The following is a 23,847-nucleotide window of genomic DNA, read 5'->3' as shown; positions in this document are numbered from 1 at the left end:
CAAAGAGTCTAAATCTTGGAACATCGTAAAAACTAAATCCTGATAGATGGAAATAAGAGAATCACCATCAAAATCAGACCTATTTCACATTGTTTGAGGACAAACGGTCTCGTACAAAAAGAGAACCAAAAACAAATCAGATTTGTTTAAAAACCCTGAGAAATGATTAATCGCACCAATGAGCTCTGCACCAGTTAACCAGATACTCCTACTTTTGTACACTAAAATGTAAAACGTGTAAAATGCTAATGATTTCAGGAAGATTGATTTTGATGGTAATGGTGACTTTTGGATGATAGCTTGTCTGAACAATGTAGTAAATATTAAAACAGATTATTCAACTACTAAACAATTAACTTACACAGATGCTACCTGTTTTTTTTTTTTTAAACTGCAGAGAAAAGTTATCTTCCATTGACGGTAGATTTCAGCAGTATGAAATCAATAGACTTCAATAGAAATAATCGTGAACATGTATTACTGTTCAACAAAGCAGGTAAAAATGAAGGATTAGCACCAAGGACAGAGGCACAAAGCAAACCATTGAAAAAACGGAACCTGATAAACTAAAAGTAACAGAGTTAGTTGCTGGTTTGTGCATTTTTAATCTGTTTTACTTATTTAGGACACGTAACAGAGCAAGTGCCTACCTCAGGAGAACCATCACAATCTCCAAAAGCATCAGCAAAGTCTGACGGACTCTTCCTCAGAGTCTGGTCAGCAGGCAGCGTGTTGTCATTATAGGATGACACAAACTTAAAGTCACTGGTTCCTGGTACACACTGACACCATGAGATTTTTTTTGGTACAACATGATTCATTTTTTATACACGTGTAAAAGCTCCAGTCGGTCAAAGAAAACACTAGTTTCATCGCAAACCACGGTCAACATTCCAGATTCGGTTTAGGTGTGTGGTAAAGATATATTTTAAGCACTAACACTAAACCGCTGAGGCCACCACTTAACTGATATTGACGGTACACAACATAATTGAGTCAGTAGACACTAATTTGTTTTGTTAAACAACTTTTGACGCGAGCACGGAGTAAAAATCATTCCATCTGTGCTCTACCCCAGTATTGACAACTACAAACATCCGAGAGCACTCAAACACAAGTAGCACGTCAGTCACAACTAAGGACAAGATCAGGTGCATCTTGAGTCGCAGAGTCGCAGTCTTACACGCCTCTCTGCATGTTCTCTACAGCCGCGACCCACTCTTAGTCTTAGTTATCGCAGAGAGACTGTGTCTGCTTCTCGACCACCTAAACTATACAAGTCACAAACAAATCAAAGAGGAGTGACTTACCAGAATTTAATAAACATCAAAACAGTTCCTCTTACGGAACAAAGTAATAGTAAGCTAATGAAGTGTGGTTTATTAAATATCAGATCTCTCTCATCTAAATCCTTTTTAATAAATGACTTGATAAGTGACCATCACATAGATCTGTTCTGTCTCACTGAAACCTGGCTGCAGCAGGATGAATATGTTACTTTAAATGAGTCCACTCCAATGAGTCACATCAACTATCATGTTCCAAGAAGTACAGGTAGAGGTGGAGGAGTAGCAGCAGTTTATAAATCAGATTTATTAATTACTCCTAAACCTAAACATAGTTATAACTCATTTGAGAGCCTCACTCTAAGCCTTTCTCACCCAGACTCTAAAACTCAGAAACCAGTTGTGTTTTGTATTGTTTACCGTCCTCCTGCTCCATATTCAGAGTTCTTAACTGAATTCTCTGAATTCTTATCTGACTTAGTTCTTAGCACAGATAAAGTCATTGTAGTGGGAGACTTTAACATTCATGTAGATGTTGACAGCAACTGTCTCAGCACTGCTTTTAACTCCTTAATAGACACTATTGGTTTTACACAGCAGGTAAATGAACCCACTCATCGTTTTAACCACACTCTAGATCTTGTCCTGACATATGGAGTTGAAATTGATAATTTAATAGTTCTTCCCCAAAACCCTCTGTTATCTGACCATTTCTTATTAACTTTTGAATTTAGCACAACTGACCCTATAACAGCTGGAAAGAAATGTTACTATAGCAGATGTTTATCTGACAATGCTGTTGCCAGATTCAAGCAGATGATTCCATCATCTTTTGCCTCAATGTCTTGCAGATACACAGAGAACAGTCACCTTAATCCTTATGAACAGGTTGATTGTCTTGTAGATGATGCTGCAGCTTCTCTACGTACAATGTTAGACACAGTGGCTCCTCTGAAGAAGAAGACAGTGAATCAGAGGAGGTTAGCTCCGTGGTATAACTCAGACATCCGCAGTCTAAAGCAAAGGACTAGACAACTAGAAAGACAGTGGCGTTCCAACAAAATAAATGTAAACTGCATTGCATGGAAGGACAGTCTAATGAAATATAAAAAAGCACTTTGTGCTGCTAGAAAAACATATTATTCCTCCCTAATTGAGGAAAACAAAAACAACCCCAGGTTTCTTTTCAGCACTGTAGCCAGGCTGACAAAGAGTCATAGCTGTATTGAGTCTACTATCCCCTTAAATCTCAGCAGCAATGACTTTATGAACTACTTTACTAATAAAATTATTATCATTAGAAAAAACATTCAGCAGCGACTTCTTCCAAATGACAGAAAGCACTGTCTAGATCCATTAACTTTAAATTTATTAAATCCTCTGTCTTACCTAGACAGCTTCTCCCCCATAACTCATATGGAGTTAACCTCAATAATCAACTCTTCCAAGTCGTCCACTTGTCTTTTAGATCCAATCCCAACCAGATTACTCAAAGAAGTTCTACCTTTAATCAGCTCATCCATATTAAATCAAATCAACCAATCTTTACAACTAGGCTATGTACCACAGGCTTTTAAGGTGGCTGTGGTCAAACCTCTATTGAAAAAACCAACCCTTGACCCTGGACAACTAGCCAACTATAGGCCCATTTCAAATTTACCCTTTATTTCCAAGATTCTGGAAAAAATCGTGGCTAAACAATTATCTGACCACCTTAGTGGGAATAACCTGTATGAAGATTTTCAGTCAGGATTTAGAAAACATCATAGCACAGAAACAGCTCTGGTTAGAGTCACTAATGATCTTCTATTAGCTTCGGACAATGGTCTAGTTTCTGTCCTTGTCCTGTTAGATCTTAGTGCTGCATTTGATACAATTGATCATCACATTCTATTACAGACACTAGAACATAGAATCGGGATTAATGGAACAGCATTGGGATGGTTTAAATCCTATTTGTTGAACAGATTCCAGTTTGTTCATGTTAATGATAAATTCTCCACACGCACAAGGATTAGCTATGGAGTTCCACAGGGTTCTGTGCTGGGTCCAATTCTGTTTAGCTTATACATGTCTCCTCTAGGTGAGATTATTAGAAAGCATTCTATTAATTTTCATTTTTACGCAGATGATACTCAGCTATACATGTCCTTGGAACCAAATGAAACAGATCAACTAGTCAAAATTCAGGGTTGTTTAAAAGACATCAAATCCTGGATGTCCCAAAACTTCCTTCAACTAAACTCAGATAAAACCGAGATTCTTATTGTTGGGCCTAAAAATCTGAGAGAGACACTATTGAGTCAGATAGCCACCCTGGATGGCATAACATTAGCTTCAGATTCTACTGTGAGGAACCTTGGTGTCATGTTTGACCAGGATCTCTCTTTTACATCATACATTAAACAAATCTCCAGAACCGCCTACTTCCACCTTAGAAATATAGTTAAAATCAGAAGCATCCTCTCTCAGAGCGATGCAGAGAAACTGATCCATGCATTTGTTACCTCTAGGCTGGACTACTGTAACTCCTTACTCATAGGATGTCCTAACAGCTCCTTAAAAAACCTACAGCTCATTCAAAATGCTGCAGCCAGAGTTCTGACAGGACTTAGAAAGAGAGATCACATTTCTCCTACATTAGCTTCTCTGCACTGGCTGCCTGTAAAATGTAGGATAGAATTTAAAATTCTCCTACTCACATACAAAGTACTCAATGATAAAGCTCCTTCTTATCTTAAAGACCTTATAGTTCCTTATGCTCCCAGCAGAACACTTCGTTCTCAGAGCGCTGGGCTACTTGCGGTTCCTAGAGTGTTTAAATGTAGAACAGGGGGCAGAGCTTTTAGCTACCAAGCTCCTCTCCTCTGGAACCAGCTCCCTCTTCAGGTTCGAGAAGCTGACACACTCTCCACCTTTAAGATTAGGCTTAAAACCTTCCTTTTTGATAAAGCTTATAGTTAGAGATGGTTCAGGTCACTGGCAATTATTGTTAGTCACAGGAACCATCTCTTAGTTAAGCTGCAATAGACATAGACTGCTGGGGGACTTAATTTATACACTGAGCTCCTCTGTTTCCTTCTACCTCCTCTGTCCCATAACCTCCCATCATTGTCCCATGTTTAACTAACCTTGTCTCTTTCTGTCCAGTAGTTGTGCTTCTCTCCCCCCCCCCCCCCCCCCCCCCCCCCCACCCCCACTCTTTCTCCCTCTCTGTCCTCACCCACAGGTATCATTGGACTCAAAGTTTGGTGTCTGTGATGGGCAGCTGCGGATCCAACCATCCTGCCTGCATCCAGTCCCTGGTCCTACCATCCTGCCTGTGCTCTGTTGTTGCTTGTTGTTGCTTGTTGCTGTTGCTGTGCTTTTCTATCTCTCTATCCTCTCACCCCAACCGGTCGAGGCAGATGGCCGCCCACATCCAGTCTGGTTCTGCTGGAGGTTTCTTCCTCGTTAGAGAGGGAGTTTTTCCTCTCCACTGTTGCTGTCAAATTAAATGCTTGCTGTATGTGGGATTTGTTGGGTTTAGTTGTGTGAGGTTTTAAACCTTACTTTGTAAAGTGCCTTGAAATAACTTTGTTGTGATTTGGCGCTATATAAATAAAATTGAATTGAATTGAATTGAATTGAGGTGATGTATTACGCTGAAAAGTAATTCTCCTTTATGGCAAACCTTAAACAGATAACAGTAATCAACAGCTGCTATGAAGATGCAGGAGAAACGCCTATTTAATTCGAAAAGTTACATCAAACGCAAAACTTTCTTATAATAATAAGGCAATACTTTTGTTCAAGTCTGCAAGAGCATCGGGATTACTATGTTTGCACTTTAGTTTTAATGGACGACACATTGTCCAGTCAAAATAAAATTTAACAATCTTGCATTCACAATTATTTAGAAATGGTCGTGGTCAGATAAAATGTTAAACCTTAAAAAGTGAACCTGCAAGGATATTTAAAATGTCGACATTTAAAAAAAACAGGACAAACCTAGTAACACATAACCATTAAAACAAAATGATTGATGAGGCTTGGGTTTGCTTATCTTACTTGAACACTAAATATCGACATACAACATGATATTCACAATAAACTTAACACTTCTGAGTCAATGGAGTAAACTAATGCTACAGCATCACAGCAAGATGTAAGCAACGAACATAATCAGTTTGATACGACAGCATTTATCAATGAAAGGCAACAGCATAACACAGAAAAGTCACACTAAAATAAAAAAGATCGTCAAAGAAAATTCAGCACCAAGGACAGAGACAACGATTGTAGCTGGACGCAAGTCCCTCCACAGAAAACCACATTGGGACCTTCAATGAAACTGAAAAAAGTGCAGAAATAAAATTTGCTAGCTTTAGCACATATAACTAAAATATTAATGACTAAAATGGGCAACAAAGTCTATAGTTAGTAAGTTTGTCTGCAAAGTTAATATCACGTGCAGGCATATTTTTATGGCAAACCACTATAATGAAGTCAATAAAATCTCATTAACATAGTAAGGGAGAATAAATTAAATAAGACATAAAACAGCTGTAGCAATGCTGTAAATATACTGTCCAAGTCAAAGAAGATCAACTAAATGCAAGACCAACAACTGTAAGGAGAGCGACAGAAAACCGTGACGTCAAATTGAGCGTCTACAAAACGACAGCCCACAACAAACGCAGACACTGAAATTAGAAAAGTGTTACAAGTAACCAGCCGTCAGCCTGTGTACAATTGCTGACATTGCCAATTCACACAGAAGTGAACAAGCCTAGTAGTTAACGTTAACTGCGCTGCTTGTTTTTAAGGCGTACTAAGCGATGTACGAAATTAATAAAAAGAAGAACGACACGAAAGGCTGTAAATCACTGGTTCGACAGATCTTACAGTGGTGACATGACAAGTGCCTACCTCAGGAGAACCATCCGAATCTCCAAAAGCATCAGCAAAGTCTGAAGGACTCTTCCTCAGAGTCTGGTCAGCAGGCAGCGTGTTGTCATTATAGGATGACACGAACTTAAAGTCACTGGTTCTAGAGCCTGTTGTCAGGTAGGCGTCATAGTTGTAAGTGCTGCGTAAAGTTCCTGTGCCGTCAACATCTGCGTAATTAGGAGGGAGATAAGCGCTGGGGATGGCTACTGCTCCGTCAAACAACAGTCTGGGCTTCCTCCTACGACAGAACCTCACACCCAGGATGATGATGATGAAGGTCAGGAAAAACGTGGACACGGACACCAGAGCAATGATCAGATACGACGTCAGCTTGGAATTCTTCTCATCGTAAGAAATGTCCTTCAGTTCTGGCACCTCAGCCAAGTTATCAGAGATCAGTAAATACATGGAACAGGTGGCAGACAGAGAGGGCTGTCCGTTATCTTTCACCGACACAATGAGGTTCTGCTTCATGCTGTCAGACTCTAAAACGTCCCTCTGCGTCCTGATCTCTCCGCTGTGGACACCGATGGTGAAAAGTCCCGGATCAGTGGATTTGACTATGTGATAGGACAGCCAGGCGTTCTGTCCGGAGTCCGCGTCCACCGCTATGACTTTGGACACCAGAGAGCCTCCGTGTGCAGCTTTGGGGACCAGCTCGGTCATGAACGAGTTGCCCTCCGGGGCGGGGTACAGTATCTGAGGAGAGTTGTCGTTCACATCCGACACGAACACACTGACGGTCACGTTGCTGCTGAGAGGAGGAGAACCGTTGTCTCTGGCCATCACGTGCACTTTAAAACTCCTGAACTGTTCGTAATCAAACGACCTCACAGCGTGGATCACCCCCGTGTCTCCGTTCACTGACACATAGGACGACACCGGGGCACCGTTCACCTCAGCAGGTAACAGAGAGTAGATCACGGTACCGTTCTGTCTCCAGTCCGGGTCTCGAGCAGCAACGGAACATAAGGTGGAGCCAGGTTTGTTGTTTTCACTCACATATGCGCTGTAGGACTGTTCCTCAAACGCAGGTGGGTTGTCGTTGACGTCAGCTACAGATAAGTGAACGGTTTTAGAGGAGGACAGAGGAGGAGAACCCTCGTCAGTGGCACTGATGGTAATGTTGTAATCAGACACTAGTTCACGGTCCAGTTGTCCTGTGGTCACCAGAGAATAATAGTTTTTAATGGACGGAACTAACTTGAACGGAACATTTTGCTGGATGGAGCAGCGAACCTGTCTGTTGTTCTCAGAGTCTCTGTCCTGGACGTTAATGATGCCCACCTCTGTACCAGGTGACGTGCTTTCGGATACGGGACTATTTAGGGATTTCACATATATAACTGGTGCGTTGTCATTCACATCGGTGATATCAATAATAACCTTTGCCTCTGTTGAGAGGCCATAACCATCTTTAGCCTCAACAAACACTTCATATTTTGAACCCTCTTCATAATCGATGTCTCCTGTCACAATAACTTCCCCAGTTTTCTCATTCAGTGAAAACATTTTCTGTGATTTATCAGAAATTCTACTAAATTCATATGTAACCTCGCCGTTGAAGCCCTCGTCAGCGTCTGTTGCACTGACAGTGATAACTGTCGTTTTTACAGGCGAGTTCTCTGGTAAACGAGCTGTATACACGGTCTCAGAAAACACCGGAGCGTTATCATTAGCATCGAGTACAATAACATGAATGGTTACGGTCCCGGATCTCTGCGGTGAACCACCATCCACAGCAGTGAGCAATAACTTCATCTCCTGCTGCGCCTCTCGGTCTAACTCCTTCTCTAAAACCAGCTCTCCATACTTACTACCAGCACTGGTCGTTTGAATATTGAACACAAAGTGGGGGTTTTGTTGCAAAATGTAGTTTTGAACGGAATTCTTCCCTATGTCTTCATCATGTGCTGCATTAATGCGATATTTAGCTCCTTTAACAGCAGATTCTCTAATTTCTATCTTAATAATGCCTTTCTGGAAATATGGTACATTGTCGTTGATGTCCTCCACCTGCAGAGACAGCCGATGTAACTCCAGTGGGTTTTCTAACAGCAAGTCGAATTTCAGAACGCATGAAGGCTTCTGTCCACAGTGCTCCTCTCTGTCAATTCGTTCCTCTATAACTAAATTACCATTTTCAAGGTTAATTCCACAATATCGCTTCTCGCTCCCTTCAACATCAACACGAGCTTTCCGAGCCGACAGTCGATTCACCTCCAGGCCGAGATCCTTGGCGATATTTCCAACCACGGATCCGCGCTTTAGCTCCTCTTGCACACGGTAGCTCACGTCTCCGTGTGCGTGCTCCACCACAACAAAGAGAAACACCAAGACATGGCTTTGAAAGAGCAGCCGTCCAAAACGCATCTTCAGTCTTTGATACACTACTTCAAATACGTCGTAAAAAGGTAGAGTACGATATTCTTTCAAAAATAAACGCCCTCCGACTACCTCTCTGTCAAAGCAGAGAACAGAGATGGACAATCCCAATAATGGGTGGTGTGCACAGACTGAACATTCAAGTCCTTAGCTGGTCTGTAGTGACACCGTGAGTACAAATAAATTATAACCATTAGATCAACAAAAGCCTTTCACATTCTGGACTTGTTTGTTTCTTTTTTTAAAGTGTAATTAAACATTAATTCTAAATAATTTGCCTGTATGATCCTAAATGCGCGTCTAAAGAAGTCTAAAATAAATAATTATTTAACCAGTGGCATCGTTAAAACAGATAATTCCTTCGTGTCAGCATAACAGAAAGCTACAAGCCTTGATGTTACTCAATACCTGGAACTAAAAACATAATTCCATGGTAAATCAATGAAATTGTTACAAAATGGACTGTAAATGCATTACAGTTATATATATTAACATGATATTTTTATTATATAATGTATTAATAGCAATAATAATATCGTTGATTTCCGAAAGATGTCACTTCCTGACCTACAGCAGAGACCAAATACTGCTGTTTACATTTACAGTAGGAAATGCATTCTATGCAAGTGGCATTAGAAGAGTGTGAAGAAGTTGCTTGTTTTGTCTTTGGTATTTCCTCTTTATTTAGCCACGGTACGTGCTCCTATAGAACCCGACTACTCCTCATATTAACGTATGAGTATGTGAGAAGTGTAGCTAATCAAAATAAAGTAAAGATCAGAAAAATGCTTAGACAATGTCCAAGATCAACGCTACTGAAAGTGATCTAAGCAAAACAATCCAGCAAGAGATAAAATGAAACACATGTTAAAAAGGGCTGAAGAGGACTTATGAACACCTAAAAACACGTTAGTAGATTGCTTTATTACAATACCTGCTGAAGACACGTCTACCCAAAGTTAGAAACAAGTGCTCCTGACAAAAAAAAAAGATACTGTGGAAAAGCATGTTGCTGCATAATTCCATTAAAGGAAAAAATGTCAAGACAAAATGTCCACTTTTTTGCTAAATGTGGAAATACGCACTAATATTACGAAAGTGTACAAATTAAATGGCACAGTTGAATCTAAGTAGCTCTTAATAACGCAATGACAGTTAACTCACAGTTAAGCACCAAGGACAGCAACAAACTAATCTAACTAGAACCAAACATACAGACACCAGTGAAAAGCGTCCTCCATACCGAAAACACATCATTGAAAAAAACTATGAATATTATAAATCATCAACATATAGAGTCGAAAGAAGACTTGCCATTTGAAGATAACAATATAGGAAAAGACTTCATACTGAAGACTGTTGCAAACGTCTATGTCTACTGGTATGATACAAACTTAATTTCTATTTTGCGAGAAAGCAGAAGTCACATGACCAAGACAAAATGTAATTGCAAAAATATAACGATGCTGTTTACGAAAATACTAAGCGAACACAATTTTTTCCTACCTCAGGAGAACCATCCGAATCTCCAAAAGCATCAGCAAAGTCTGAAGGACTCTTCCTCAGAGTCTGGTCAGCAGGCAGCGTGTTGTCATTATAGGATGACACGAACTTAAAGTCACTGGTTCTAGAGCCTGTTGTCAGGTAGGCGTCATAGTTGTAAGTGCTGCGTAAAGTTCCCGTGCCGTCAACATCTGCGTAATTAGGAGGGAGATAAGCGCTGGGGATGGCTACTGCTCCGTCAAACAACAGTCTGGGCTTCCTCCTACGACAGAACCTCACACCCAGGATGATGATGATGAAGGTCAGGAAAAACGTGGACACGGACACCAGAGCAATGATCAGATACGACGTCAGCTTGGAATTCTTCTCATCGTAAGAAATATCCTTCAGTTCTGGCACCTCAGCCAAGTTATCAGAGATCAGTAAATACATGGAACAGGTGGCAGACAGAGAGGGCTGTCCGTTATCTTTCACCGACACAATGAGGTTCTGCTTCATGCTGTCAGACTCTAAAACGTCCCTCTGCGTCCTGATCTCTCCGCTGTGGACACCGATGGTGAAAAGTCCCGGATCAGTGGATTTGACTATGTGATAGGACAGCCAGGCGTTCTGTCCGGAGTCCGCGTCCACCGCTATGACTTTGGACACCAGAGAGCCTCCGTGTGCAGCTTTGGGGACCAGCTCGGTCATGAACGAGTTGCCCTCCGGGGCGGGGTACAGTATCTGAGGAGAGTTGTCGTTCACATCCGACACGAACACACTGACGGTCACGTTGCTGCTGAGAGGAGGAGAACCGTTGTCTCTGGCCATCACGTGCACTTTAAAACTCCTGAACTGTTCGTAATCAAACGACCTCACAGCGTGGATCACCCCCGTGTCTCCGTTCACTGACACATAGGACGACACCGGGGCACCGTTCACCTCAGCAGGTAACAGAGAGTAGATCACGGTACCGTTCTGTCTCCAGTCCGGGTCTCGAGCAGCAACGGAACATAAGGTGGAGCCAGGTTTGTTGTTTTCACTCACATATGCGCTGTACGACTGTTCCTCAAACACAGGTGGGTTGTCGTTGACGTCAGCTACAGATAAGTGAACGGTTTTAGAGGAGGACAGAGGAGGAGAACCCTCGTCAGTGGCACTGATGGTAATGTTGTAATCAGACACTAGTTCACGGTCCAGTTGTCCTGTGGTCACCAGAGAATAATAGTTTTTAATGGATGGAACTAATTTGAATGGAACATTTTGCTGGATGGAGCAGCGAACCTGTTGATTACCATCAGAATCTGGGTCCTGAACGTTAATGATGCCCACCTCGGTACCAGGTGAAACATTCTCAGGTACTAAACTTGTCAGAGATTTAACAGATATTACAGGGTCGTTGTCGTTAACGTCAGTGACATCCACTGTCACTTTTGCATATGAGGACAATCCTAGACCATCCTTTGCTTTAACGCGCAAATCATATGTTGCAACGGATTCAAAGTCAATTGCTCCAATTAATTTTATGTTTCCACTTTTACGGTCAATGCTGAATATTTTCTTCACGTCCTCTGAAACATGTCCAAAGTCATAAGTCACGTCTCCATTTACTCCCTCGTCTGCATCAGTTGCACTCACTGTCACTACCACCGTATCTAGAGGAGAGTTTTCAGGCAGACTTGCTTTATAAACGCTCTGACTAAACACTGGTACATTATCATTAGCATCCAGCACAGTGACGTGTATAACTACGGTTCCTGATCTCTGAGGGGAGCCACCATCTAGAGCCGTAAGGATCAGATCAATGTTCTGCTGTTTTTCACGATCAAGCTCTTTATCAAGAACGAGCTCGATTGTGTTTCCATTAGTGGCCAACACGAAATTCTCATTCTTTTTGAGGCTGTACTGCTGAACTGAATTCTGTCCTACATCTGCATCATGCGCCTCTTCGATCACAAAACGAGCTCCTTTGACTGCAGACTCCCGAATTTCTAGAGTTATGGTCTCGTCATTAAATTGTGGAGAATTATCATTAATATCTTGAACATGCAGACTAAAAGGGTACAGCTCCAGAGGATTCTCCAGGACTAGGTCGCGTTTTATTACACAGGACAGCTTTTCTCCACAGAGCTCCTCTCGATCAATCCTTTCGGCAACAATTAAATCTCCAGTACTTAGGTTTATGTCACAGTATCGTTTCCGATTCCCTGTGGCATCAATACGGGCATTTCTCAAAGACAGTCTGCTAGAGTCCAGGTTCAGATCCTTCGCTATATTCCCAATCCGTGATCCGCGTTTAATTTCCTCCTGAAATGAATAGTTCACGTCCCCATTCGCGACATGACACAATGAGAAGAGAGCGAGGTAGAGCGTTTGAAGACGCATCTTGGCAAAACCTCCAGGAATCGAGTGTACTGCGAATTCAGATCCAGTGATAATTATACTGTATGTAGGTATAAACCAAAATATAAACGATAGCCTTCCCGATCGACTCTGGTTGAATAAAAAGAGCAATGGCAGCTGAAAAATAGTCTACACAAAAGAGGGTGGAGTGGAAATCCTTTCCATAAACTGGCAAATGGCGACACCGTGAGCAAAATTACAACATCGCCAGCTGAACACAAAAGCTAATATTAATATTGCCGTTGTTCTCCATAATGATCAATCATAATAAAATGTATAAAAAGTTAAAGCAGTACTGGTATAAAAAAACATTTTGTTCAATTATTATGATGGCTTGGTCACCAAAACAACACTATGACCTCTGTAAACCATCGTATTGTCCACCAGTCTAACATTGAAGGAAATTTACATTGGACAATAGCACAACAACTTAGAAATGATAAAAAAGGAAGAACAAAAGCACACGAAGGAAAACAGATTTTGTCTCTTAATTATAGACCCAAACTTTTTAAACCTTGAAAAGATAGCACAAAAAGGTTCATTAGATAACAGAGAAATGCTGCTCAGAATAAATGAAACAGAGAAAAAAAAGGATGTGGGAAGGAATGAGAGGGGAAAATAAACACAAATGCATAGGTGGAATCAAGTAACCATAAGCAGCAATTCAAAGCAGGAACAGCCACCAGCAAAGCTCAAGCATGTCTGAATCTGTCCATTTATGTACGACACGTGCTAACAGGTAAACCAGCCCCTGGTGATCAAATATCAGGCATTTCAGGGTATTTAAAAAGGACAAATTTAAGAGTTGTGTAGTTTATTTTCACCCTCACTGTTTGCTGTTAAAAGCACATGACTCCTAAAAGTTATATCATTATCCTACATCTAGTTATTCACCATGAATGTCAGGACAGTGCAAAAAGTGTGAATTGTCTCTGATGAAGAAACAAACTGCTTGCTACCAAGGACAGAGACGCACAGAAAGCCAGCAACTATTTGTACATAGAGTTCCATGCAAAAATATATTGTCCTTAGTTAGATAGAGTCAAAAACACCTATTGGATTGAGTTTTTGCAAAAAGAGGGCAAATTATTTTATGGGTCTTAATGAAAAACGAACATCCTACTGTAAATGCCTATGTGACTTTTGTAAATACATTTAAGCAAGAATTATCTTCTGAGGTGATAAGTTGATAAGATAAAGGACAATTTAACCCATCGTATCATCATAAAAATGGAGTGATATGATGTAATGATAGAAGCCAGATTTATATATAGCAATTGTGTGCATCTGATCATATGGTAAATTGATGTTCCTGTAAGTTGAGCGACAGAAAACTGTGACGTCAAATTGAGCATCTACAAAACGATAGGCCACAACAAACGCAGACACTGAAATTAAAAAAAAAAACTGTTACAAGTAACCAGCCGTCAGCCTGTGTACAATTGCTGACATTGCCAATTCACACAGAAGTGAACAAGCCTAGAAGTTAACGTTCACTGCGCTGCTTGTTTTTAAGGCGTACTAAGCGATGTACAAATATAATAAAAAGAAGAACGACACGAAAGGCTGTAAATCACTGGTTCGACAGATCTTACAGTGGTGACATGACAAGTGCCTACCTCAGGAGAACCATCCGAATCTCCAAAAGCATCAGCAAAATCTGACGGACTCTTCCTCAGAGTCTGGTCAGCAGGCAGCGTGTTGTCATTATAGGATGACACGAACTTAAAGTCACTGGTTCTAGAGCCTGTTGTCAGGTAGGCGTCATAGTTGTAAGTGCTGCGTAAAGTTCCCGTGCCGTCAACATCTGCGTAATTAGGAGGGAGATAAGCGCTGGGGATGGCTACTGCTCCGTCAAACAACAGTCTGGGCTTCCTCCTACGACAGAACCTCACACCCAGGATGATGATGATGAAGGTCAGGAAAAACGTGGACACGGACACCAGAGCAATGATCAGATACGACGTCAGCTTGGAATTCTTCTCATCGTAAGAAATGTCCTTCAGTTCTGGCACCTCAGCCAAGTTATCAGAGATCAGTAAATACATGGAACAGGTGGCAGACAGAGAGGGCTGTCCGTTATCTTTCACCGACACAATGAGGTTCTGCTTCATGCTGTCAGACTCTAAAACGTCCCTCTGCGTCCTGATCTCTCCGCTGTGGACACCGATGGTGAAAAGTCCCGGATCAGTGGATTTGACTATGTGATAGGACAGCCAGGCGTTCTGTCCGGAGTCCGCGTCCACCGCTATGACTTTGGACACCAGAGAGCCTCCGTGTGCAGCTTTGGGGACCAGCTCGGTCATGAACGAGTTGCCCTCCGGGGCGGGGTACAGTATCTGAGGAGAGTTGTCGTTCACATCCGACACGAACACACTGACGGTCACGTTGCTGCTGAGAGGAGGAGAACCGTTGTCTCTGGCCATCACGTGCACTTTAAAACTCCTGAACTGTTCGTAATCAAACGACCTCACAGCGTGGATCACCCCCGTGTCTCCGTTCACTGACACATAGGACGACACCGGGGCACCGTTCACCTCAGCAGGTAACAGAGAGTAGATCACGGTACCGTTCTGTCTCCAGTCCGGGTCTCGAGCAGCAACGGAACATAAGGTGGAGCCAGGTTTGTTGTTTTCACTCACATATGCGCTGTAGGACTGTTCCTCAAACACAGGTGGGTTGTCGTTGACGTCAGCTACAGATAAGTGAACGGTTTTAGAGGAGGACAGAGGAGGAGAACCCTCGTCAGTGGCACTGATGGTAATGTTGTAATCAGACACTAGTTCGCGGTCCAGTTGTCCTGTGGTCACCAGAGAGTAATAGTTTTTAATGGATGGAACTAACTTGAATGGGACATTTTGCTGGATGGAGCAGCGAACCTGTCTGTTGTCCTCAGAGTCTCTGTCCTGTACGTTAATGATGCCCACCTCTGTACCAGGTGACACATCTTCAGGTAAGGGGTTACTCAGTGATTTTAGCTGTATAACAGGTGCGTTATCATTAATGTCAGTAATTTCAAATATTAAATTTGCATATGAAACCAACCCCAAACCATCCTTTGCGCTTATCTGCATTTCATATGCGCTTGCTTTTTCATAATCAATGGCTCCAGCTACTCGAACCTCCCCAGATTTGGAGTGTAGAGAAAATACATTTGCGTTTTCATCCGAAACATGGTCAAATTCATATGTAATTTCACTGTTAACTCCATCGTCTGCATCAGTTGCACTCACTGTGATCACTAACGTTTCCAAAGGAGAGTTTTCAGGCAGAATTGCTTTATAAACGCTTTGACTAAACACTGGTACATTATCATTAGCATCCAGTACAGTGACGTGTATAACTACGGTGCCTGATCTCTGAGGGGAGCCACCATCCAATGCTGTAAGTACAAACATTAGTTCTTCTTTGTCCTCTCTGTCCAACTCTTTGTCTAAGATTAATTCGCAGAACCTTTTTCCACCACTTCTTGAATTAGTATTGAGTTTAAAATGATCATTGTGTTGCAGTGAGTAGCTTTGAACAGCATTCTCTCCGATGTCTGCATCATGCGCTTCACCGAGAAGAAATCGGGCACCCTTGACTGCCGATTCACGAATTTCAATTTTTAGTGACTCCTCCTTAAATTGTGGTGAATTATCATTGATATCTTGAACACGGATATTAATTCGATGCAACTCTAGCGGGTTTTCCAGTACCAGTTCCTGCTGCAAGACACACGAGGCCTTTTTTGCACAAAGAGCTTCTCTGTCGATCCTGTCCTGTACAACCAAGTCTCCGGTGTTGAGATTAACTCCGCAGTACTGAACGTTGTTGTCTTCAGCATCAATACGAGCCTTGCGAGCGGAAAATCTGCTCAATTCTAGTCCTAGATCCTTTGCGATATTTCCGATTACGGATCCTCGTTTCATTTCCTCTGGTATAGAATAGCTCACGTCTCCACGAACCGAGTGCAGGACAAGGAAAATAAAAACAGATCCATACCATAGAGATATTCGGTTAGATGTCATGATGGCGGTAAGAATAATGAGTAGAACGTAGACGACGCAGACGACAAGTTAAAACGCATGTAAGTGGGCAAGACGACGGTCACATTACCAGTGTTGTATAGTGAAATACTGCACAATACTGGAGGCTGGTTTAAAAACGAACTGAGGTAAATGGGTGGGGAGTGAAAGAGTATGTGGGTTTCTTTGTGCACAGTGACACCTGCAGTGCTCGTTGATATATAACACTAGCAAGTATAATTATTTTTGAATTAGTTGAATCGCCGCATACAGTATACTGAAGGACGAACCATATAATTTTATATTCAAAAAAAAAACGTTGTAAATTTTAGATATTACGAAAAATTAGGAGCGTAACAGGTTATGAACTTGGAAATACAATAAAACTGTCTAGCACCATGGACAGCTAAACATGACGAGAAAACGTTGTAAAAGGGGGGACTATAGCAGGACATGAACACTAGAAAAGTACAGTTACATTCTTCTAAAAACATTTGTGGACCTTTAGTTAAATATTTATTGGTTACGTTGTTCCTTTTTTTGGGGGGTTGACATGATTAACAACTAAAAAAAGTTATATTTACATAAAACAGATGTAAAGTCAAAAGTTTGATTAATCCTACTTGTGAGTTCACATAAGGTCAGACGTTTGAGTGCAACAACGTTTCATTGATGGAACCTTTTTTGCCAAGTCAAGAATTCAACATCAATAATAAATCAAAAATTAAAATATGTAAAGATAAATTGCAAAGGCTTAAAAACTTTAAAGTGTGACTGGGCGGTGTAGGCCCGTCGGAACTAGAAGACCACCAGGGGTCAGAAGATAAAAAATTGTGTTTTAAAATAATAGATTTTATTGCACAATTTCAATTATTCGCCAGTGATAAAAGTCGGCGACTAAAATGGTACACTAAAACAGGTAATGATCAATAGAAATATAAATCAAAAGAATTCAAACCACACCTCGCATGAGAGGAGAGCAAAAAGGATAAAAAGAGGACAAAAGCAGAAAAATATCCTTTGGGAAAAATAAGAAAATTACTAAAATAACCAAAATTTCAATCGCACTGTTAAAACCGCGAAAAAATCAAACAGAGCGGCCCAAGTGTAAAAGCAGCAGGAGTCGAGATTATTAAACCGCAAAGCCGCAAAGACACAGTAAAGCGGCGGCAGCGACGACGTTGAGAGGGACCAGTGCTTAGACCCACCTGCACTTAATCAGGCTCTCACCACGCCCCTATCACATCCACCAATCATCTCCGACGGTCACTCAGGTGAGTGAACGAGGAGGATCGTCACATCAAGAAAGAAAGCAAGTGTTGGACAACCCTCCCTCAGGAGAACCAACAGAAACACCAAAGGCATCAGCGAAGTCCGATGGACTAAAAGGTAAACGTAAACATGTACTACAACAAAGTAGCAATTTAAGAATTAGCACCAAGGACAAAGGCACGAAGCAGACCTTAAAAAACTGAACCTGATCGAACAAAGTTAGGGCAGTCGGTTGGTCGTTTGTACATTTAAAATTTTTGTTACTTATTTCGGATACGTGACAAAGCAAGCGCCTATCTCAGCGGAACCATCGGGATCTTCAAAGGCTTCAGCAAAGTCCGACTACAGTTGAAAAAGTCTTAAAATCGCGAACCACAGTGACTGAGACAGAACGTATTTGTTGAGAAGAGAAGAGGAACAAATGCAACTTTACTAAATAATTGACAAAAACATCTGTGCCTACCTCAGGAGAATCATCGCAATCTCCAAAAGCATCAGCAAAGTCTGAAGGACTCTTCCTCAGAGTCTGGTCAGCAGGCAGCGTGTTGTCATTATAGGATGACACGAACTTAAAGTCACTGGTTCTAGAGCCTGTTGTCAGGTAGGCGTCATAGTTGTAAGTGCTGCGTAAAGTTCCCGTGCCGTCAACATCTGCGTAATTAGGAGGGAGATAAGCGCTGGGGATGGCTACTGCTCCGTCAAACAACAGTCTGGGCTTCCTCCTACGACAGAACCTCACACCCAGGATGATGATGATGAAGGTCAGGAAAAACGTGGACACGGACACCAGAGCAATGATCAGATACGACGTCAGCTTGGAATTCTTCTCATCGTAAGAAATATCCTTCAGTTCTGGCACCTCAGCCAAGTTATCAGAGATCAGTAAATACATGGAACAGGTGGCAGACAGAGAGGGCTGTCCGTTATCTTTCACCGACACAATGAGGTTCTGCTTCATGCTGTCAGACTCTAAAACGTCCCTCTGCGTCCTGATCTCTCCGCTGTGGACACCGATGGTGAAAAGTCCCGGATCAGTGGATTTGACTATGTGATAGGACAGCCAGGCGTTCTGTCCGGAGTCCGCGTCCACCGCTATGACTTTGGACACCAGAGAGCCTCCGTGTGCAGCTTTGGGGACCAGCTCGGTCATGAACGAGTTGCCCTCCGGGGCGGGGTACAGTATCTGAGGAGAGTTGTCGTTCACATCCGACACGAACACACTGACGGTCACGTTGCTGCTGAGAGGAGGAGAACCGTTGTCTCTGGCCATCACGTGCACTTTAAAACTCCTGAACTGTTCGTAATCAAACGACCTCACAGCGTGGATCACCCCCGTGTCTCCGTTCACTGACACATAGGACGACACCGGGGCACCGTTCACCTCAGCAGGTAACAGAGAGTAGATCACGGTACCGTTCTGTCTCCAGTCCGGGTCTCGAGCAGCAACGGAACATAAGGTGGAGCCAGGTTTGTTGTTTTCACTCACATATGCGCTGTAGGACTGTTCCTCAAACACAGGTGGGTTGTCGTTGACGTCAGCTACAGATAAGTGAACGGTTTTAGAGGAGGACAGAGGAGGAGAACCCTCGTCAGTGGCACTGATGGTAATGTTGTAATCAGACACTAGTTCACGGTCCAGTTGTCCTGTGGTCACCAGAGAATAATAGTTTTTAATGGAAGGAACTAACTTGAATGGGACATTTTGCTGGATGGAGCAGCGAACCTGTCTGTTGTTCTCAGAGTCTCTGTCCTGTACGTTAATGATGCCCACCTCTGTACCAGGTGACACATCTTCAGGTATGGGGTTACTCAGTGATTTTAGATAAATAATAGGTGGGTTGTCATTTACATCAGTAACATCTATTATGACTTTTGCATATGAGGTTAAGCCCAAACCATCTTTTGCTGTAACACGCAGTTCAAATGATGACGCTGTTTCAAAATCAACTGTACTCTTTAAATTTATTTCGCCTGTCTTATGATCAATAGTAAACATGGATTTCACTTCCTCTGACATGTGTCCAAATTCATATGTGACATCTCCATTGACCCCCGCGTCTGCATCGGTAGCAGTTACTGTTGCTACAACAGTTCCTTGAGGAGAGTTTTCGGGTACGCTGGCTTTGTAAATTGCCTGGCTAAACACTGGGACGTTATCATTAGCATCTAGCACAGAGACGCGAATTAAAGCGGTGCCTGACCTCGGTGGAGAACCTCCGTCAAGCGCCGTGAGAATCAAATCTAATTCTGTTAAAACCTCCCGGTCCAGCTCTTTGTTCAGCACAAGCTCCACGGAGTTGGTTCCAACGCCTAAAATAAAATTGTCATTGTTTTGTAATTTGTACGTTTGAATTGAATATTTGCCTATGTCAGCATCATGTGCTTCTTCTATAGGAAAACGCGCACCTTTAACCGCAGATTCCCGAATATCTATATGGATTAATTCTTTGTTAAACTGAGGAGAATTATCGTTTATATCCTGGACATGCAGACTAATTCGATGCAGTTCTAACGGGTTCTCTAACATGAGCTCTTGTTTCAGCACGCAGGACGCTTTGTCTCCGCAGAGGCCCTCTCTGTCAATCCTCTCGGCAACAGTCAGATCCCCGGTTCGTAGGTTTATGTCACAATAATGTTTGTCACCTCCATCGGTATCAATGCGAGCCTTCCGGGTTGATAGTCTATTGGCTTCAAGACCCAAATCTTTTGCAATGTTTCCGATCACGGATCCGCGCTTCAACTCCTCCGGAAAAGAATAGCTTACATCTCCATTTGAGACGTGGAAAAATAGGAACAATATAGCAAGACCACCGATTCTCCAGAAAATACCGGTGACTGCCATCACGACTCCGATCAAAACAATAAGGTTTCCGGCTTAGTTTACAGGACCGGAGCGAAAAAAATAAACCAGAATCACCACGTTCATAAAGCAAGTATCTGCCTCTCTCGACGATCAGTTGGAGAACCTTAGTCACATTATGCTTCGACAATAGTGGGTGGATATTGACACAAAAATATCAGCTGGTGCATAGCGACACCGTGAGTCAACGTCATATAATGCACACTGAGCAAAAATCATTAAACCATAAGCTGCACACTCCTAGAAGCAGACACCTATGCACAACATTTAGATCTAAACAAGGGTTTGTAGGAAATGATTGTGTTCTAATTTAAGAAATAAAGTGTAACATACAAATCAGCAAAAAGAAACAGCAGGACAGCTTCAGTTTAGCACCATAGAGCCACAACGAGAAACACCTGAGAGAGAAAACCAAGAACCTGCAGCTCCGGAAAACGCAATATTAGAAACCGCAAAATAGCACCAAGGACAGCGTCAATCTCTTATGGTCAGAACAAAAGAGAGAGACAGTGTGTGAAAAATGAAAGAACAGGAACATATGCAACATCACAAACTACTAAGCAAACACATTTGTTCCTACCTCAGGAGAGTCATCACAATCTCCAAAAGCATCAGCAAAGTCTGAAGGACTCTTCCTCAGAGTCTGGTCAGCAGGCAGCGTGTTGTCATTATAGGATGACACGAACTTAAAGTCACTGGTTCTAGAGCCTGTTGTCAGGTAGGCGTCATAGTTGTAAGTGCTGCGTAAAGTTCCCGTGCCGTCAACATCTGCGTAATTAGGAGGGAGATAAGCGCTGGGGATGGCTACTGCTCCGTCAAACAACAGTCTGGGCTTCCTCCTACGACAGAACCTCACACCCAGGATGATGATGATGAAGGTCAGGAAAAACGTGGACACGGACACCAGAGCAATGATCAGATACGACGTCAGCTTGGAATTCTTCTCATCGTAAGAAATATCCTTCAGTTCTGGCACCTCAGCCAAGTTATCAGAGATCAGTAAATACATGGAACAGGTGGCAGACAGAGAGGGCTGTCCGTTATCTTTCACCGACACAATGAGGTTCTGCTTCATGCTGTCAGACTCTAAAACGTCCCTCTGCGTCCTGATCTCTCCGCTGTGGACACCGATGGTGAAAAGTCCCGGATCAGTGGATTTGACTATGTGATAGGACAGCCAGGCGTTCTGTCCGGAGTCCGCGTCCACCGCTATGACTTTGGACACCAGAGAGCCTCCGTGTGCAGCTTTGGGGACCAGCTCGGTCATGAACGAGTTGCCCTCCGGGGCGGGGTACAGTATCTGAGGAGAGTTGTCGTTCACATCCGACACGAACACACTGACGGTCACGTTGCTGCTGAGAGGAGGAGAACCGTTGTCTCTGGCCATCACGTGCACTTTAAAACTCCTGAACTGTTCGTAATCAAACGACCTCACAGCGTGGATCACCCCCGTGTCTCCGTTCACTGACACATAGGACGACACCGGGGCACCGTTCACCTCAGCAGGTAACAGAGAGTAGATCACGGTACCGTTCTGTCTCCAGTCCGGGTCTCGAGCAGCAACGGAACATAAGGTGGAGCCAGGTTTGTTGTTTTCACTCACATATGCGCTGTAGGACTGTTCCTCAAACACAGGTGGGTTGTCGTTGACGTCAGCTACAGATAAGTGAACGGTTTTAGAGGAGGACAGAGGAGGAGACCCCTCGTCAGTGGCACTGATGGTAATGTTGTAATCAGACACTAGTTCACGGTCCAGTTGTCCTGTGGTCACCAGAGAATAATAGTTTTTAATGGATGGAACTAATTTGAATGGAACATTTTGCTGGATGGAGCAGCGAACCTGTCTGTTGTTCTCAGAGTCTCTGTCCTGTACGTTAATGATGCCCACCTCTGTACCAGGTGACACATCTTCAGGTATGGGGTTACTCAGTGATTTTAGCTGTATAACAGGTGCGTTATCATTAATATCAGCAATATCTATCATTAATGTGGCATAAGATGCTAACCCTAAACCATCTTTTGCGCTAATCTGAATTTCATAAAAAGACACTTTCTCGTAGTCCATGTCTCCAGCTACTCTCACCTCACCTGTTTTGGGGTTTAAAGAAAACTCGTTGCCACCTTCACCAGAAACATGGTTAAATCCATAGATTATTTCACCGTTCACTCCCTCGTCTGCATCAGTTGCACTCACTGTGATTACCAATGTTTCCAAAGGAGAGTTTTCAGGCAGATTTGCTTTATAAACGCTCTGACTAAACACTGGTACATTATCATTAGCGTCCAGCACAGTGACGTGTATAACTACGGTGCCCGATCTCTGAGGGGAGCCACCATCCAATGCTGTGAGTACAAGCATTAGTTCTCCTTTGTCCTCTCTGTCTAACTCTTTGTCCAGTACTAGTTCACAGTATCGTCGCCTAGCGTCTTTAACATCCACGTTTAATTTGAAATGATCATTCTTTTGAAGTACGTATCCGCGAACAGCGTTCTCTCCGATGTCTGCATCGTGAGCCTCATCTAATGGAAATTGTGCACCCTTGTCTGCCGATTCACGAATTTCAATTTTTAGTGACTCCTCCTTAAATTGTGGTGAATTATCATTGATATCTTGAACACGGATATTAATTCGATGCAGCTCTAGCGGGTTTTCCAGTACCAGTTCCTGCTGCAAGACACACGAGGCCTTTTTTGCACAAAGAGCTTCTCTGTCGATCCTGTCCTGTACAACCAAGTCTCCGGTGTTGAGATTGACTCCGCAGTACTGAACGTTGTTGTCTTCAGCATCAATACGAGCCTTGCGAGCGGAAAATCTGCCCAATTCTAGTCCCAGATCCTTTGCGATATTTCCGATTACGGATCCTCGTTTCATCTCCTCTGGTATAGAATAGCTCACGTCTCCACGAACCGGGTGCAGGACAAGGAAAATAAAAACAGATCCATACCATAGAGATATTCGGTTAGATGTCATGATGGCGGTAAGAATAATGAGTAGAACGTAGACGATGCAGACGACAAGTTAAAACGCATGTAAGTGGGCAAGACGACGGTCACATTACCAGTGTTGTATAGTGAAATACTGCACAATACTGGAGGCTGGTTTAAAAACGAACTGAGCTAAATGGGTGGGGAGTGAAAGAGTATGTGGGTTTCTTTGTGCACAGTGACACCTGCAGTGCTCGTTGATATATAACACTAGCACATACAATTATTTTTGAAT

At 42.7% G+C, this 23,847-nt stretch overlaps 3 protein-coding genes across 8 annotated transcripts in view; all 3 read right to left on the bottom strand.

Moving 5' to 3' along the window:
• The window catches only part of LOC114864326 (protocadherin gamma-A11-like), a 265,898-nt gene that overhangs the window by 176,713 nt on the left and 65,338 nt on the right, over positions 1–23,847 (bottom strand). For 2 of the 6 annotated variants that reach the window (XM_029165108.2, XM_029165128.2), the window contains exon 1: positions 21,208–23,738. The exons of 3 other annotated variants lie outside the window; for them this stretch is intronic. In XM_029165108.2, the coding sequence (XP_029020941.1) occupies positions 21,208–23,598 (2,391 nt within the window). In that variant the 5' untranslated portion in view covers positions 23,599–23,738. Of the gene's footprint in view, positions 1–18,230; positions 20,870–21,207; positions 23,739–23,847 lie in introns of those variants that run through there. One more of the 6 variants, XM_029165123.3, reaches the window with a different exon arrangement.
• Positions 4,894–8,597, bottom strand: LOC129604699 (protocadherin beta-15-like). Its single transcript, XM_055512233.1, has one exon. The coding sequence runs from the start codon at positions 8,589–8,591 to the stop codon at positions 6,117–6,119; it is 2,475 nt and encodes an 824-aa protein (XP_055368208.1). The 5' UTR covers positions 8,592–8,597; the 3' UTR covers positions 4,894–6,116.
• Positions 10,074–12,934, bottom strand: LOC114864346 (protocadherin gamma-A12-like). The gene has a single exon (XM_029165183.3). The coding sequence runs from the start codon at positions 12,468–12,470 to the stop codon at positions 10,074–10,076; it is 2,397 nt and encodes a 798-aa protein (XP_029021016.2). The 5' UTR covers positions 12,471–12,934.

Source organism: Betta splendens, chromosome 10 (assembly GCF_900634795.4).
Source record: "Betta splendens chromosome 10, fBetSpl5.4, whole genome shotgun sequence".
Lineage (NCBI taxonomy): Eukaryota > Metazoa > Chordata > Actinopteri > Anabantiformes > Osphronemidae > Betta > Betta splendens.
The sequence above is the reverse complement of the archived record's forward strand: the minus strand, read 5'-3'. Positions and strand labels throughout refer to the sequence as shown.

What these genes read in the sequence shown, in the direction of transcription:
- LOC129604699 (XM_055512233.1), bottom strand. Translation starts at nt 8,591, where the DNA reads ATGCGTTTTGGACGGCTGCTCTTTCAAAGCCATGTCTTGGTGTTTCTC.
- LOC114864346 (XM_029165183.3), bottom strand. Translation starts at nt 12,470, where the DNA reads ATGCGTCTTCAAACGCTCTACCTCGCTCTCTTCTCATTGTGTCATGTC.